Here is a 16,918-nt window from a genome sequence, read left to right as displayed (position 1 = left end):
AAGTCGGAAGTCAAAGACGAACTTTGTAAAAAGTCAGAATGTTCCACTCGACCGAGTGGAAATGTGTCCAAAAGTCAGAGTGACTATCAATTATGTATAGAATCCACTCGACTCGAGTGGAGCTATGCCCAACTGCAAATTGACACGAAATTCAAGTATCTATGAACATGTTCAATGTGAGTAGAACAAACGAGATTATTCGAATTTTCATTTAGATTGATCTATAATCCATAGTTTAATGGTTCATTAAGTTAATTCCCATTTGGAGCATATTAGGAGCAATGTTCTCAATCTCTTGCTTTTTTCTTTTGTTCTATTTCTGTTTTAATTTAGTTTTTCAATCCAAAACCTCCCAGTTTACTTGCTTTCGAATTAAATAACCACTTCTTTCATGTGGTTCGATACCTATGACTCTTGATAGAGTATGATTTATGGAGAGTAGAAGATTCTTCTAGTGGCAAGATGACGCTCACCGTATGACATAACAGTTGATCATGACGATATATATTGTGGCCTATGAAAATTGATATCATTATCATACTATCAAAATTATTATGTAAGGTAACAATCCTTTCTCTAATTTTTCTCATGACCTGTAAAACGACTTAAGTAGTGTAGTGGAGTATATCATTATCATATTGTGCATTTTTTCTCATGACGCTCACCTTCGTCTCATTTTCACCTTTCCTTTTTAGTTTGTCTCATTCAAGATGTCCACTTTATATAGTAGCACTATATTATAAGATGTGTAGTGGAGTATTTACATTTAAGGGTTGTAAGCAAACCTTACTATTATCTCCTTTTAAATACTTCGACCCAACGTTGACTAACTGTAGAAAATATGGATTGAAAACCATACAATTTGTTTTTAAGAATTTCGCACTGCATGTCATTGAAAAATACATAGTTCATTGATTGATGAACAACAACTTCTGCTAATTTGCATTTCCTTTTTTTTTCACTCACACACAATAAACCTCCCTCACATCACACCAATTTACACAAAAGGGGATAAAGAATCGATGGAATTTAACAAGAATGACATCAAGATTTAAGGCCAGTTTCTCGGCTCTCACAAAGAGCAGCAGATCAGGCCGTGTATGGCTCGAGCAAAGGCGCTCTCGACACTTGTGCGCTAGTTCTGCTGTAATGGAAGTATAGCACCAGCTGAAGAATCCCAAGAACTGCTCCAATCCCGTTAGGAATCTGATTTATTGCAGGTGGTAAAAGGTTAGAGATGCATCTAGTAATAGTATGAAGTAGCTTGAAGAGGCTTACAGAGACGAAGGCATCGTGCTTGAGCATTCCATACGCGAAGAAAGCAATGCTCATCAAGAATGTAGCAAGAGACAGATAGTATGGCATGTATTCAACACTTTTTGTTCTTATCACCAGATTCTGTGTAATATCAAATGCAAGTTAATCAAGAATGTAGCAAGTGACAGATAAAATGAGGTGATTAGTACTCACAATGATGAATAGTGGAGAAGCAAACATGGATATGAGAGAAAACACTGATAAGTAACCAACAAAGAGCTGCCGGTTTGGTGGCTCGAAAACGCAGAGGCTAATAGAGACAATGACAGCAAACAAAGCAAACACTCCCAACAACAATCCCACCATCTTCAGCTGCAAATTAAAACTTTTTCACTTAAAACTGTTTGAACAAGTATAGAGATGAATTGAATTATACCCTTCTCCTGTGGTCTGCATAGGCTACGAATATGAGGACGTAAACGAGCTGAAAAAGGGCTCCGATTGAGTTGACGGTGGCGATCAAGATCAAGTCGGGAGAGACAAGCGGCGTGCCATACCAAAGGCATATCAAGCAGTTCAAGAGGGCGTAGATGTAAGGCAGCCCCGAGAATTGCTCCGTTGATTTGTTTCTGATGATCCTCTTGAATGTCGGACTGCAACACAAGTGCAATCAATTCATCACACATCAATTAAACCTTAGTTAAAACGAATTTCAAATGTGGGATTTTTAGCACTTACATAGGCGATACGAATAACACGAAAGCACATATATTTCCTGCAAAGACAGATCTTTTAGCAGTTTGAACAATCGTAAACTTCATCAGAGCCAAAATTGAATCTTCCAAGAAGATATTTTGTGTCTTTAATTGAGATTCATTGAGAATATGAAAACTACTAAAATAAGAATGCAAGAGTAAAGCGACGCCCCTTTTGTAGAAAGAGGGAATTAAGAAGAGTGAAGTCTGCCCCTTTTTGCGATAAAGCGCGAAGAAATTGGAAAGTGAACTAAAACGGCAACCGTCGAAATCGAATAGGAGCAACTCGTAAATGGGGTAATGAAAAAGTGAGAAAGAAGAAAAACACAGAATTTGGGTGGATTGAAATGAGAGAGTGACCTGCAACTCCAGCTCCTTCGCTGATAATTGAATAAGGTGAAGAAGACATTCCACCTTCAGCCATGGCTCTCCCTCTCTCAATGTTCTCTGGAATCGATTTCAATTTTGAGCCCCTTTTGTGCTTGATGGAGGAAGATGATGGGCCCAGTATTGAGCTGGCTTCAACGCCACTTATTTACCACGTGCCTTTTCTAATAATGTCTGAACTTTTCTAAGAAAGTCGGCACCTCCGATTTTCTGCTCCTTTCTTAATTTTTCTAAATTGATATCCTCAAGTGGGAAATTATTAATTTGTTTTGTATACTCCTTATTTATACAGTATAGGAAAAATTTATTGGACTTCACTTCTTTTCTTAATTTGATTTTTTGAATTATTGTTAATCCCAACATGTTGTAAGTAATAAAGTGCTACCAAATATGCAAATAGTCAGGGAAACAAAAATGAATATAAATGTAACCAATTATTATTGTTTAAACTCACAAGTTTGATTAATATACCGGGCCACATGGATCATGGTATAATATTCTTCAACCAATTCATTATCACGTGGCTTTAAAAATATGATAAGAGTGGTTGACTAGTCTTTTTTCTACAAATATAAAAAAGGCTTGAAAAATTGAATAATTCATATATGAATGATATTACATGGAAATCGTGCACACCACATTCGGCTAATAGTCGCACTTCGCTATCACTATATGTGCAACAGTGCAAGCAAATCAAAATAGACAGCAATAATATATAATTAAGGTGTTTTTTTACTAGGTATAGTACAATTTCAAGTTTGATATGTTTGGTCTTTCAATATTAACATAATTCTTGATCATGATATTTTATTATCTACTTTTAACACTGTTAATATAACCTTGCTGAAATAAAATAATTAAAGTATACGTATGAAAATGAAATTTACCATGAGAACGTGATATTACTCCTATATTTCAAACTGAGTCGTACTATATGAATTATGATTGTTGAAATTGAATACTCATCCAATACAGTCAAAGAGTGATGCCCAAAGTTAATGATGTTCGATATTACATATTGCTAGAAAAATTATAAAAATAATGGCGAATTATTTTTATGGCTGGATTAATTTATTGACGCCAGCTTGATATGGTTTGCAAAGCTTGCTGAATTTGTGGGGCCCCAAGTAATCATAAATTACGCCTATTTTAAACTTATTTCTATTTATGACTTCAAACGGGATAAATTTAGATTCCAGCAGATATGCGGATCTATTCGGATTAGGCCAACACGAGTCACACGACTATATAAATTCCAGTAATAGTTGAACGTTGTAAATTACTCCATAATTAGTGGTATCATGTAGTATGAGTTTGGAACGGGAATGTAAAATAAACCAATTTTTAATCATGTTTGCCTCATACTAGCTATGAATTTAGTCACACACCATTTGAGTTCTGAACAGATTTCATATATACTATTCCATATTTTTCAAATTTATACTGGTAATTAAATTTTTAACCTTTTATTATTTATAAAAAACAATATTAAAACTACTACCTGCATTTTAGTATTTTATGGAGACGAGAGATCAATTAAGAATATACAACCAATCTATTTTAGTACTAGTATATTTTAAACATGTTTGAGAAATTAATGAGTGTCGTTGTATGTGTTTAGAATGGATCAATGGAGAATGAATAGTAAAATCCATTTTTCATAAGATTTTAGAAATAAGAAATTCAATAAGATTTTAGAAATAAGAAATTCAATAATGTTAGAGTAACAAATCACTTTATCTTATATTTTCCAAGGCATCCAGCGTTCCAACAATCAGTTCAGTGTAGTAGGAGAACGACTAAATAGTTCACACGATTAAGGATGGACCTATAACCTCGTGTTTAAGGCACAAGATGTTAAAATATTCCCTCAACAAGTCACTTTTTTTTATAGCATGAGAATAAATACTTCATTCATCCCATAAAAATGGAGATTTTTCTCTTTTTTACCCATTCTATATAAATAGTCATTTCTATTTTTAGTAACTCTTTTCTCTATTAAAGTGAACTCATTCTCCATTAACAATCACATTTTCTCTCTATCTATCTCTTACAAAGCCAATTATACATAGGGGTGGTTCGGTACGGTATACCGTACCGGGAGTGCCATACCGTATACCGTACCGAAAGTTACGGTATGACAAAAACCATACCGATACCGTACCGTAAGTTTCGGTATATCGGAGTTCGGTATACCGGAAATTCGGTATGGCAGCTTTCCATACCGTTACCATGCCGTGTTATCGGTATACCGTACCGCATTTCGGTATACCGTACTTTTGCGGTATACCGAACTGCGATATGACATTCCAATATACCGTTATACCGTGTTTTGCGGTACGGCATACCGTTATACCATTATACCGCGAAAAAATCTATTATATCCAAAATATTAAAAAAAAATCTAGTTTTAGACTACTTCAAAAAATAGGGTTCCCAATTTTGATTCTTTTACTTTTGTATAATAAAAATTCTTATTTTTTAAAATTTAGTTTAAATATAACATATATAAATATATATTTATATATTATATATATCAATCGGTATACCGGTATACCACGGTATACTGAATCTTCGGTATACCGGTATATACCGGCATACCGAATCTTTGGTATACCGCGGTATGGGAAATCTAATACCGTTACCGTACCGATAGAGATCGGTACGGTATCATATCGTACCAAAAACTACGGTATACCGAAAAAACGGTATTTTCGGTATTTTTTCGGTACGGTAAGTCCGGTATTCCGGTATTTCGGTATAATTCCCCAGCCCTAATTATACATCAAAACTCATATCATTCCAAAAATCTCTAGATATATTATGAGAAAGATGAAGTATATTTTTAATGATTTTGGGGATTCCATCTATTTATCTACTGTCATAAATAAGAAAACACCCAATATGTATTTTTATATATTAGTTTGATTTTTTTTTTCACCAATTGAAAAATTATCAGTATGAAGGTAATAAATACGAATATAATATTATCTATTAGCATTATTTTAGTTATGCATATCAACCCATTTATATTAAACTCAAACTCATTTTAGTATAAATATTAATAATTTTTGCAACAGAAAAACTGAGTTCTAGATCTATTTATCAGATTATTTAAACAAATTATATTCGGGCAACTATCACATTTATCATAAATATAACTAGAATTAAATCATGCTTTTGATTAATTGAAGCCTAAAGCATGCTTTCTACGAAAGAATTAATTACCTTCTTGTTTCTAAAAAAGAATTGCAGATGACTCACTATTTCTCCACGTGATGATCTTCAATATTAGACCATAGATCTCCTTTCTGGTTCCCGAATAATATTTCGATATTAGAGTGAGCTGATCTTATCAAAATATATATGACTTGGTTTGTATGTGTTGTACGATCATTTGATCGATTAGGTATTAAAATTTTTAAATGTTATATTTGTAGATGCTGGATTATTAATTTTTTTCAATATTGAATTATTTAAAGTTTTACTCAAATAAATTTGAATTAGAATTAAATGAAAAAATCGGTTCTTCAGTTGCTATAGGAACCGATTGGTTCTACCAGTTAGAACCAATCAATCGGCCAGTTAGAACCAAAATTATAACCAGTTATCCAATCAACCGGACAGTTAGAACCAAAATCGGCCGAATATATATGCCTACTATTAATAATAAAGTCTTGTTATCCATAAATATTATTTTAACTCCGTTTTTCTTTTGTTTTTCTTTCTTATTTTCTACTAATCTGGCATTATGTCTTTAAGGTAAGGAAGATTAACGAATAATGATTTCGCTCACTAATTCATTACTGGGCCTCTTGGAGAGGGATACAAGAAGCCCAATATCATTTTACAGCAAAAGCCTAGTCCATTAGTAATATTTATTAAGTAATTCCGAAAATTACCCCCAAAATGTATGAATTTTCATCTGCAATCCCAATTCCCACTGGTACTGTGTAATTCAACATTTTCCCGCCCATTCCCTCCCTCCAAAATGGAGTCCTGAATTTCCTAGATAAAGTTTCTGTTTCGCACAAGAAAGGGCAATGGGATTTCGCATCGGTCTGTAATCATCGAGAACATTTGAATTATCGATCAAGTTTGGCGATGGGTATTCAAGGGTTGCTGCCGCTTCTGAAATCAATCATGAATCCGATTCACATTAAGGATCTGGAGGGTTGTTTCGTTGCCGTCGATACGTATTCTTGGCTGCACAAAGGCGCCCTTTCTTGCAGCACTGAGCTCTGCAAAGGCCAGCCCACATCCAAGTACTTTCACATTGTTGCCTCTCGATTAATTTTTCATCTTCGTCAATGCGCGTATTTTGGGTCTTTGTCTTGAATCTGAGAATTTCCGGCTTTCTGTATTTCTGGAAGGGAGAAAATGGGTTTTAGTATGTTTATATCACTTTGATTCCTTTAATTTTAAGCAATTAATTTTGGGTTATGAGTATCTTTTTTGTTCTTCATAGATCTGAAGAAGTTGCTTGCTTTATTAGAGATGTTAAGAACACTTTTTGGTGAATCTCTTTTAAATTGCCACTGATAAATTTCCCATAGCCAAAATAATGGTTTAGTTCAATTTTATGGCATTCTTGTTGAAGGGTTTTAGTAGAATGGGTTTGAGATAAGTGTTTTGCAATATCCACTTGAGACATAGATCTTTCTTATCTGTTTAATGAAAGTGTGTTTTCAAAATTGTCTGGTTGTTTGATCACTTGAACGAAATCTGTTATGTAGATTGAAGAAGAAGATTGTTAGTATTTGCTAATTCTAAGGCTAAGTTGAAAGATAAGATGACATAGTGGGCTTCTATCTTGGTTTTCAGGCACATTAACTACTGTATGCATAGGGTGAATATGCTACGTCATTATGGTGTCAAACCCATTCTTGTGTTTGATGGGGGTCCTCTACCAATGAAGAACGAGCAAGAGATTAAGCGAGCAAGGTATCGAATTCTGTCCATCAATTTTCTCCGTTTGATTGGCTTAATATGTTCGGCTGGTTATAAGCAATGGAGTTTCTGAAGTACCAGTTTCTGTCGCATGGTCCTTGCAGTCATGTTCTTTTAGCTTCCATACTCCCTAATTTCTTTACGGTGTACCCTTGACCTCTATTTGATGATTCATGTTGAGTAATTCTTATCTTTCTCACATATGTTATTTGCAGGTCTAGAAGAGAAAACCTTTCCCGTGCTATGGAACATGAGTCAAATGGAAATCTAAAGGCTGCATTTGAAAGCTACCAGAAGGCTGTTGATATATCACCTTCAATTGCTTATGACCTTATTCAGGTGGAGTAGCTTTTAATGTTCTGAAATTGCGAAGCAATTTTCCAAGTATAATTTGGGGTTATTTTAAACCCTTTATGGCGCTAGAACTTAACACTCTTTTGCCTTCCGTTCCTTTGACATTCTATCTGCTTGTTCTTAATTGTTAACAGGTCTTAAAGCAAGAAAATATTGCTTATGTTGTTGCACCTTATGAGGCAGATGCACAAATGACATTTTTGGCAGTCAGCAAACATGTTGAAGCTGTTATAACAGAAGATTCAGATTTAATTGCATTTGGTTGCCCAAGAGTGAGTTTTACTTGCTCATGCTTTGTTCTGATTATTCCATAGGCATTGTACTTATATTTTCGTGTATCTATTCTTGTTATATTCTCATGAACCTGTACTGTATAACACAGATCATCTACAAAATGGATAAATTCGGGCAAGGTGTTGAGTTTAAGAGTGCCATGCTGCAACACAACAAAGAACTAAATTTAGAGGGATTCACCCAAATGATGCTGTTGGAGATGTGCATTTTAAGTGGGTGCGACTATCTGCCATCTCTCCCAGGAATGGGCCTGAAAAAAGCTCACGCTCTGATGAAGAAGTTTAAAAATCACGAGAATGTATAATCATTCCCTTATTATAGGCATTTTGATGCTTTCTGTCAGTTGATTCACATTAAAGTTTGGTTACTATATATTATACCTTGATGCAGGTCATCAAGCACTTGAAATACAACAGCGTTGATGTAACTCCACTTTATGAGGAATCATTCAAGAAAGCAATTTTGACTTTCAAGCATCAACGCGTTTATGATCCTATTAGTGACGATATTGTACATCTGTCTGAGCCAGTTGCCATTGCTGATGAAGATTTAGACTTCTTAGGCCCATATCCTTTTGCTATAGATTGCATAATTAGTAAATTGATCTACACAAGCACATATCCCTCCATGCTTTACTAGAAGGATACCTTAACTAGAATCACGTCATTGCCCCAGCATGTGGCTAAAGGCATTGCAGAAGGAGACATAGATCCTATCACTAAAGATCCCATTCAAGTATGACTTATACTTTTTCATTGATTTAGAAGTATTGTGCACACCATGAGCTCCTCTTTAATTATCTTCTTTTGATAAGTAGATAGAATCTGGTGCTGCTGAAAAGACACTTCAAGCAACTTACCAGCTCAAGTTTTTCAAGCCTGACGGTGAAAGGAAGAAGATTGATTTGCCTGTGCAGAAAAATATTCTCACAAACTACTTCTGTATCCAATCAAGGCAATTTTTTTAGTTTATCATTCTCTCATTTTCACGCAGCTGGTTAGTTTTATTGCATGCACCCTTACACTAAAGCCATGGAGCCTAGGTTGAACTCTTTAAGAACATCCTATTTTCCTTCTTGTTAACGTTAAGTGCAGGTTCAATTTTTGCTTTATATATGCTCCTGAGTCCCTAACCCTTGTCATGTGACTCATGTAAGGCAATAGGATGTACATGTTTCTTACGTCTAAATCTCATCAAATTCCATGGTCTATAGTTACCTTGAACCTATATCACATTTGGTTTGATAGTTTTTGCAGTGATTTCGTGTTCTTACAACAAGTGTAATATGAGAGGGTTAAGAAAAGCATGCAAGGAACACAATTTATTTCTTGTTTCTTTTACTATTTATCTCACACCTCTTTAGAGGATTAAGAAAAGTTGGCTTTTCCTTGACATTATAAGGCTTTGCTTCTCTTGAGGCAAAGAGGAAATTCAGGGCCCCTCGAAGTGTACCAAATGAAAACAACAACAAATCTTCCAGTCCTAGCCTAGGTTTACATGAGGTCAGTTCTAATTGAATATAATATGCCTGCTTATCAGAGGGCCAGCTACCAATTTAAAGATCAGACATTTTTATTTCTCTCACAATCTGCCATTTGCTAACTATTTTTGGTATTTCTGTTTTAGGAAAAGCATGGCTCTGAAACTGATGATTTGAAGGTTTTGGGGGAACATAATCACGGTGAGAATGACATTTCTACAGATAAGAAGCTATTTCTGCAAATCAGTGCCTGCTGATTTTTTTGTACATGTATAGGGCCACTTAGCAAGAGAGGAGTCATGGGAGATAAAGAAATGCTACCACTTACATCACTGCAAAATTCAGTGTGTAAGCCTTGTATCTCCTTGCACAAGGATCTTGACTCTAATCAAGAAAATGGAAAGGCGACATCAGGAAATAAAAATGTTATAGTGAGAAGCTCATATTTTATGAAAAAACCTAACGAAGAGACAGGGAAGGAAAATGAGAGTGATGTGTACAACAGTAGTGATAACAAAATCGACACAGTTGCATCTGAGAAAACATGCAAAACGGAGGAGAAGAGAATCACTTTACGTAGTCCTTATTTTCGGCCCAGCATCAAGCAAAATGCTAATGGTCAGACAAGCAATCTTTTCGAGAAGTACTCCTTCCAGGCTCGCAGTTCAAACTTGTCTGACGTAGACAATGATGGTGAGTCAAAAAAAATAGTCGAGTACCCAAAACACAGAGTGAGGAGTTCTTTTTTCAAAGAAACTTCTGTAAATGAGAATCACCTTTCCAAAGACAAGACAATCAGTGGCGTTGCTGATGAGTCTCACAATAACAGTCACCAGGGGCTGTCAACTGATGATTCATTAGAATGCACGGCAAAGAAAAGAAAGTTAGCTCAAACTGAAAGTCCAAGTGTACGTGCTTCTTCTTAGTCCTGATCTTTATTATATGTTGTATTCTATATCTGATTCTCAAGTACTATCGGCTATATAATTTATATCCCATATGCTGCAGGATGCAAATGATAACAACTGGAGATCAGGTACATTTGCTTTTAAATATATGTGCTGAGAAAAAGGATATTCTTCAATTTTGTTTCAGATAATTCCTAGTTGAGATAGATAATTACATCATGTTACGCACTATTTTGTCAAAGAGAAGTTCAACATGAAAGTGTCTGCTTCAGAAAGGATTGAATCGTTTAGTTGTACAATGTGCTTCAGTTTCTCTCTTGGCCTCTATTAGTTTCTGATAGTATGCAAAGCTTATTCCCAGTAACACTAGCGTTCATAGCCTAAGTTGCATATACTTCTTTCAAGCTTGAGTGCCATGACATTGTTTTTAAGACAACATTACCCTTTCAGGTTACTCTTCCGATCCCGAGGATGAAGAGACACCTCAAGATGGAAAGTTTGGCTCCGATATTAGTCATTTGGGGCGTTATTCTAATATAGCAGAGAAATCAATGGAAAAGTTTGTAGCAGTGATATCATCATTTAGATACAGTGCATCTGGCTCTCGTGCTAGTGGTCTTCGTGCCCCTCTAAAAGATATAAAGAACAACTTCAAGCGAAGGTGAAAAGCATACCAATAATGCGTCCCTTTTTTCCACAAAGATAAAGAGCCTCAACTATGCCACCTCTTGTTTGAACTAGGAGATCTATACAATGAAGCTCAACCCTTCACATTTATCTGAGGAAACTTGTTTATGCATCCCCAGAAGCATCAAGATACCATAAAGCTTAAAGTTTTAAGTTTTGGTCCAAATGCATAAATATAAAAGGTTGTTAAGAACTTTAATCTTTCTCATTCATGTCTGTCATTGAATTTTAATTAACCTTTTACTATCCTTTTCTGTTTTGTTTCAGGGCTCAGTTAGAGATCTGAGATGCATGTTCATTGCTGCTGCTTCTTGCTTCCATTCATACAAATGTCAAGAAATCCAGAAGTCCATGATATTTTGTTCAATATCTATGAATTCCTACCTCAAGCATAGTGGTAACCTTAGTTAGGTGTGCCCTCATCATCATCCAGATATTGTAACTTAAATTTTTGTTCAGAAAAAAGGAAATTACTTTTTCCTAGTCCTATTGAAAACCTTTGCAAACTCTTATGCGGTCATTTTTTCTGAAAAAAAAAACAGATCTTGGATGAGCTGATTGACCATATTGAGGCAATTATGACTAAGCTTTATGCATAGCCATAAAAATGATCAATATAGAAATTAACTAATTTAGTTTTGTATGTCGAGTAAAAGCTAAAACCGGTCCTGGACATATGTCAATTTCATGATTTTAGTCATATACTTTATCTTTTGAAATTTTGCATCCTGAACATTTCAATTGAGATCACAATTGGTCCTACACTAACAATTTCGTCAATTTTAAACGGTTTTTACCCGATTTTGACCGATTTTTATGGTTTAAATAGTTTCATTCGGATTAAAACCATTTAAAAATCGGTCAAAATCGGGTTTAAACTGTTTAAAAATTGACGGAATTGTTAGTGTATTTTGATCCGAATTGAAATGTCAAGGATGCAAAAATTCAAAAGATAAAATATAAGACCAAAATCATAAAATGGGCATATGTTCATGATCAGTTTTGCCCTTACTCTTTATATGTAAGTTGTACTTTATCAATTTGACCTTTTATCTTTGTAGATTTTGGCTCCATGCTTCTTTTTATTAATAATTAACACTTAATTTAATAATCTAATCTTGTATGGGTGATGATAATGTGGTGACATTTAGCACCACTCTTTTTTGTTAAAGTATATAATCATATAAAGATGTCATAGTCGCTATCCTAACGGAAAGTAAATTGTATTGATTACTAATTATGTGATCCAATTGCAAGCATTAGCGGGCATAATTGGCAATCTAATCACAATACTGATCATCTAGCAATGTTATTACAATACGCAAATTATCGTAAGTTTTACATAGCTTTCACAAATCATGTCGCCATTTGTGGATGCAGATATACGACTTCAAGATGATTATCTTTTGTTCCATATTGATCATTGAAAAAAGCCTAACATGTCCTATCGTATACATCCAAACAATGAAAGCTATCTCAATAAAAGGTCTGAATTCTAAAGATGAAGCGCAACTTAGTTTATCTAGGACGCTTCTTCAATATTTAATATGTCAAAACTTCGAGTAATCATATGAATAAATGGAATATTATTAATATTCTTTTACATCGAAAAGAAAAGGGTAAATTTAAACACCATCGCTCCATCTCTTTATTGGGTTCCCCACCCCACCGCACCGCACCCAAAAAGAAGTCACAATTTAATATTTCCATATTAATCGATCATGCACTTCCAACCTTGTGCTGCCACATGACACATATAATGCAAAATAACAACACTATAATGCAAACAAATTGTCTATAATGCAAAATCTATAGTCTATAATGCTATCTGTGTAAATCCGTTTACAATTTGCATTATAGATAGTTTATTTTGCATTAGACAAATTCTATGTGTATAATGCAAAATAGACAATATACAATGCAATCCACTAATTATTCATCTACAATGTCTACTAATATTTGTTGTAAATTATAGCGTTGTTATTTTGCATTATATGTGTCATGTTGCAGCATGAGGTTGAAAAGACATTATTAATTTAACTTTGATTTATTTTTAAAGTACTCTCCTAACTATACACGTTAAGTTTGTCATGTGTTAGCCCAATAATTTCCAACAAAAATTAGACGATATTATGATTAATCTGTCATATTATAACCAAAATACTTTTGCAGTATATTGTATAAAATTTAAACTAGGACTTTAATTTTTATTTATAACTACTATGACTATTTATATTTTCTCCCCAACCACCAGCAAGAGAAGATCTTATGTATCACTTAGAAGATTGAGTCATCAACATACTTATTAACCAAAGTTTAAATATAAAAAGCTCAACATTTTTTATTTCCTTTCTTTCTTGATTTGGAAGTTCATGGAGTAATAAACTAGGCCCACCTCAGCAAGCCTTCTCTGTCACAGACAATATTTTAGAGTTTACAGATAGGTCGATTGAATAAACATATAGGAGTATTATATAGGAGTATAATAACCACAAATCAATTCCTCCATGAATAAATAATTATGTCAAATTAATAGCTTCAACAATCTAGTGCCTCAAATTTGTCCACGTAGCAAATTAATTTATGATTTTTACGTGGCCTTAGTAAATCTCTCGAAAGTTTAGACTAAAATATTTTATCTAGTTTAGATCAAGATGACTAAGTTTAATTTGTTAAGTTTGCTACTAAATGACAAAATTAACGTAGTTGATGAGAATCATGAGATGCCGTGGTAATGCGGTTTACAAAACAGTATTTTATTAATTGTTTTAGATGACTAATGCCTGAGTTTTAATTAACAATCAGACATGGAGATTTTGAGCATATTAAACAAATACTGACTTACTTATATACTCTATAGTTGAAATGAGGCAATCTATATTATGAAAGATTCCAAAGGAATTTTAACCTACCACCTGTTATTGTGTAAGACCAATCACTTATTCAGATAAGTAAGCAAAATATTCTTCACTTAATTAAATTAATTTGATTAGTTTGCTTTTGCCTCCTAATCTCGCAACGCGTAGTGTTGTATGATTAGCCACGTCAGTTTGGCTAATTCCATCTTGCTCCGTACCTTCTAATTTGTCTCATTAACCTTTTAAGAGCACGTGCAACAAAAGATTATTGAGTACATGCCGGGTATGTTTTAGTGCTGTCTGCCGAAGTACGTTGTTGCAGACATTAAGCACAAGAATTATATGCTTAATGACTGCAATGACGTACTTCGATAGTCAACACTAGAGCATACCCGGATATATACTGAAGGATCTTTGTTGACCATCATGCTCCAAAATGGCATGTAAGAGCACACGTCACCATTGCCCAATCAGAACCCTGACGCTTGTATTATTTCAATTTTAATTTCATTAATAACTTTAAAAAATCAGATTTTGTTAAAAGTAAGAAATACTACTACTATTTAGACTTGAGTACTTATGAATTGTGGCTAATGCTAAAAAAAAAGAACGTGAATAATGAAGTGTTTAACATCTTAGTAGCCAATATTATAACTAATTTCGTAAAATGTAAAAGTTTTTATATTCATATACTATTGTCAAATCGTTGAGCTCATATCATCACAAGAACACTGTTTCAACAAATCGAATTTATAATATACAGCCCATATTAAAATAAATTTGTCTCAATAATATTCGGAGGAGTTACCACAACTAGCTTTATAATTTAGTCCTACAATGAAACTATTTTTAGTAGTAGCATAGCTGTGGCTTGGGAGGCAGAAATGGACAAACTTTCACAGAAAAAATGAGATCTATTGAATCAGAAGTGGCGTAATGCCCCACCCACCCTCTTCTTACCCTAACAGAAACCTAATCTAACACCCTGGAATTTGGATCCTTCCAACTTATGTAACATGCATCCAATAATAATTAAATCATAATTCCAATTTTTTATAACATAATTAAAATGACTCCATTAAAAAAACTCTTTTCCCCCCCTTTCTCTGATTCTCTTTTTTGAGCGAATTAATGAAGCAATTGTATATATTTTTCCTTCTTCCATTTTTCTTACAACAAACGGACACAATTCTTGGAAATTCCGACAATCACTATAATCGATTTCTGACAAGAATGGATCCCAAAAAAAAAAAAAAACATTAAAAAAACTTAAAATTTAAATTAATTAATTTCAATTCTCAATCGTCACGTTTCGAGAAAGCCGGTGAGGCGGAGAATGGAGTTACGGACTTGGCTCAAATCCCGTCCCTTGAGAGTCCTCCCGTTTCCCGTACAAACGGAGAAGGCCATCATCTTCCCGGCCACGCGCCGCCCCACGATTACGTGCGGCGGCACCATCTCTCCGTCGCAGTCTTCCAAATCGTACCGCAGCCACGACACGTTCTCCGGGATACTCACCGGAACCGTCGAGTTCTGCTTCTTAATACTCTTCATCTTCTCCCTCTTGAATTCCTTCGAATTCAACTGGAAATCGCCGCCGCCGCCGACTTCGTCGCAAAAGTTAAACACAACCTCGGATTCGTCGAACTCTTCTGCCATTGTAATAATCTGAAGCTAGAAAATGGGGATGAAGCTGGAGAGCTGGGAATGGTGGAAATGGGATGAATTTATAGCGGAATTTGGATGAATGATTGAGTGTTTAATCAGAGCAAGATCGATTTGATTGCTGGCGTCACTGTGAAGAGGTCCCCTCTTTTTATGATTAAATTAATTAATTAATTTATTTTGATTAGTACTAGTATTTCTTTTTTTGATTAAATTAATTACTACGTTCCTCAAAATTTGTCCCAATTTGATCGGCACAAGTTTTAAGAAATGTAATGGAAAGTGAGTTGAAAAAGTTCGTGGACTGTGAGTCTACTTTTATATATTAGTTTTATAATAAAATATGAATAGGAAAGAGTTGGTGGAATATGAGGTACACTACCAAAAATGATAAAAGTGAAATGAGACAAATTTTAGGGGACGGACGAAAATAAAAAAATGAGATGAATTTTCAGGGACGGAGGTAGTAATTTATTTTTCTAAAACTTAAAAATCTCACAAGGTTTGAATTGTTTAACTTGAGGCTTACGGCTTTTGCTGGCTTTGTGGATGACTATTGTAGCTTATGAATAAATACAATTAATTTGCGTATTAATTGTCTTTTTGAAGGAATTAATTGTTTTTCTTTTGTCTTATTCCTTGCGTATTATGTACTCACATTTGTGTTATACTACTACGTATGTATCAAGTTTTTTTACTGGGGGAATGTATCAATATTTTATACTAATAAATACGTTACTCCAATTTATCATGGCTTGCTCTAAATGTTTTAACATTTTAAAGACGCATGTCTTCACTCGATAATATCCACATTTTGTGACGATTGAAAATGTTGTACTTGACGTATAAAATTATTAAATACGTAATGAATAAAATGTATCAATCAAAAAAATTGGATTTTTTCCTTTTTTTCTTTTTGTGGGATTCAAATTCTGATATAGAAACTTACTAGGAACTACTGAACTGGTAAATAAAGAATTCAATAAATTGAAAATTTTAGAGTATAAAAATTCAATGTAAAATACTAAAATTAATATTCAAAAGTTTGTCTTTTTAGTTCAACAATAAGGCCTTTATATAGGCAAATGAAACCCTAAACTTAAGGAAAATAAAAATAAAAGTAAATAAACAGAAAAGGATAACCTAATTTGATAGAAGGAAAAATAATTACTCTTAATATTTTTTCATCTACTAAATCTATTAACTAAAAAATAAATACTAAAACCTAAAATATAACTTGCTTAGTCTCAAAGTCATGTATTCTAGAACTATATCAAATTCAGGTCTAGAAATGGGATGAATCAATAGAAAATCTTCACGGGG

General features: G+C 34.0%; 3 protein-coding genes across 3 annotated transcripts; 1 reads left to right on the top strand and 2 right to left on the bottom strand.

Moving 5' to 3' along the window:
- Positions 1-861: 861 nt before the first annotated feature.
- Positions 862-2,554, bottom strand: LOC125187530 (bidirectional sugar transporter SWEET2a-like). Its single transcript, XM_048084137.2, has 6 exons — positions 2,373-2,554; positions 1,996-2,032; positions 1,694-1,910; positions 1,471-1,629; positions 1,279-1,398; positions 862-1,206 (listed from the first exon to the last, which is right to left on the bottom strand). The coding sequence occupies exons 1-6, from the start codon at positions 2,434-2,436 to the stop codon at positions 1,090-1,092; spliced, it is 714 nt and encodes a 237-aa protein (XP_047940094.1). The 5' UTR covers positions 2,437-2,554; the 3' UTR covers positions 862-1,089.
- A 3,786-nt stretch (positions 2,555-6,340) lies between these two features.
- LOC125187813 (5'-3' exonuclease family protein) lies at positions 6,341-11,561 on the top strand. Its single transcript, XM_089058375.1, has 14 exons — positions 6,341-6,664; positions 7,224-7,343; positions 7,565-7,688; positions 7,838-7,975; positions 8,086-8,295; positions 8,388-8,563; positions 8,660-8,732; positions 8,815-8,938; positions 9,399-9,499; positions 9,624-9,678; positions 9,754-10,385; positions 10,486-10,513; positions 10,836-11,254; positions 11,340-11,561. The coding sequence occupies exons 1-13, from the start codon at positions 6,504-6,506 to the stop codon at positions 11,048-11,050; spliced, it is 2,157 nt and encodes a 718-aa protein (XP_088914501.1). The 5' UTR covers positions 6,341-6,503; the 3' UTR covers positions 11,051-11,254; positions 11,340-11,561.
- Positions 11,562-15,058: 3,497 nt separating this feature from the next.
- Positions 15,059-15,637, bottom strand: LOC125186039 (protein S40-1-like). Its single transcript, XM_048082340.2, has one exon. It carries the CDS (start codon positions 15,587-15,589, stop codon positions 15,236-15,238), a length of 354 nt encoding a protein of 117 aa, XP_047938297.2. The 5' UTR covers positions 15,590-15,637; the 3' UTR covers positions 15,059-15,235.
- Between the last annotated feature and the right edge of the window lie 1,281 nt (positions 15,638-16,918).

Source organism: Salvia hispanica, chromosome 5 (assembly GCF_029641045.1).
Source record: "Salvia hispanica isolate PSC_SH4W2 chromosome 5, Shi_PSC_v1, whole genome shotgun sequence".
Taxonomy (NCBI): domain Eukaryota; kingdom Viridiplantae; phylum Streptophyta; class Magnoliopsida; order Lamiales; family Lamiaceae; genus Salvia; species Salvia hispanica.
The sequence above is the reverse complement of the archived record's forward strand: the minus strand, read 5'-3'. Positions and strand labels throughout refer to the sequence as shown.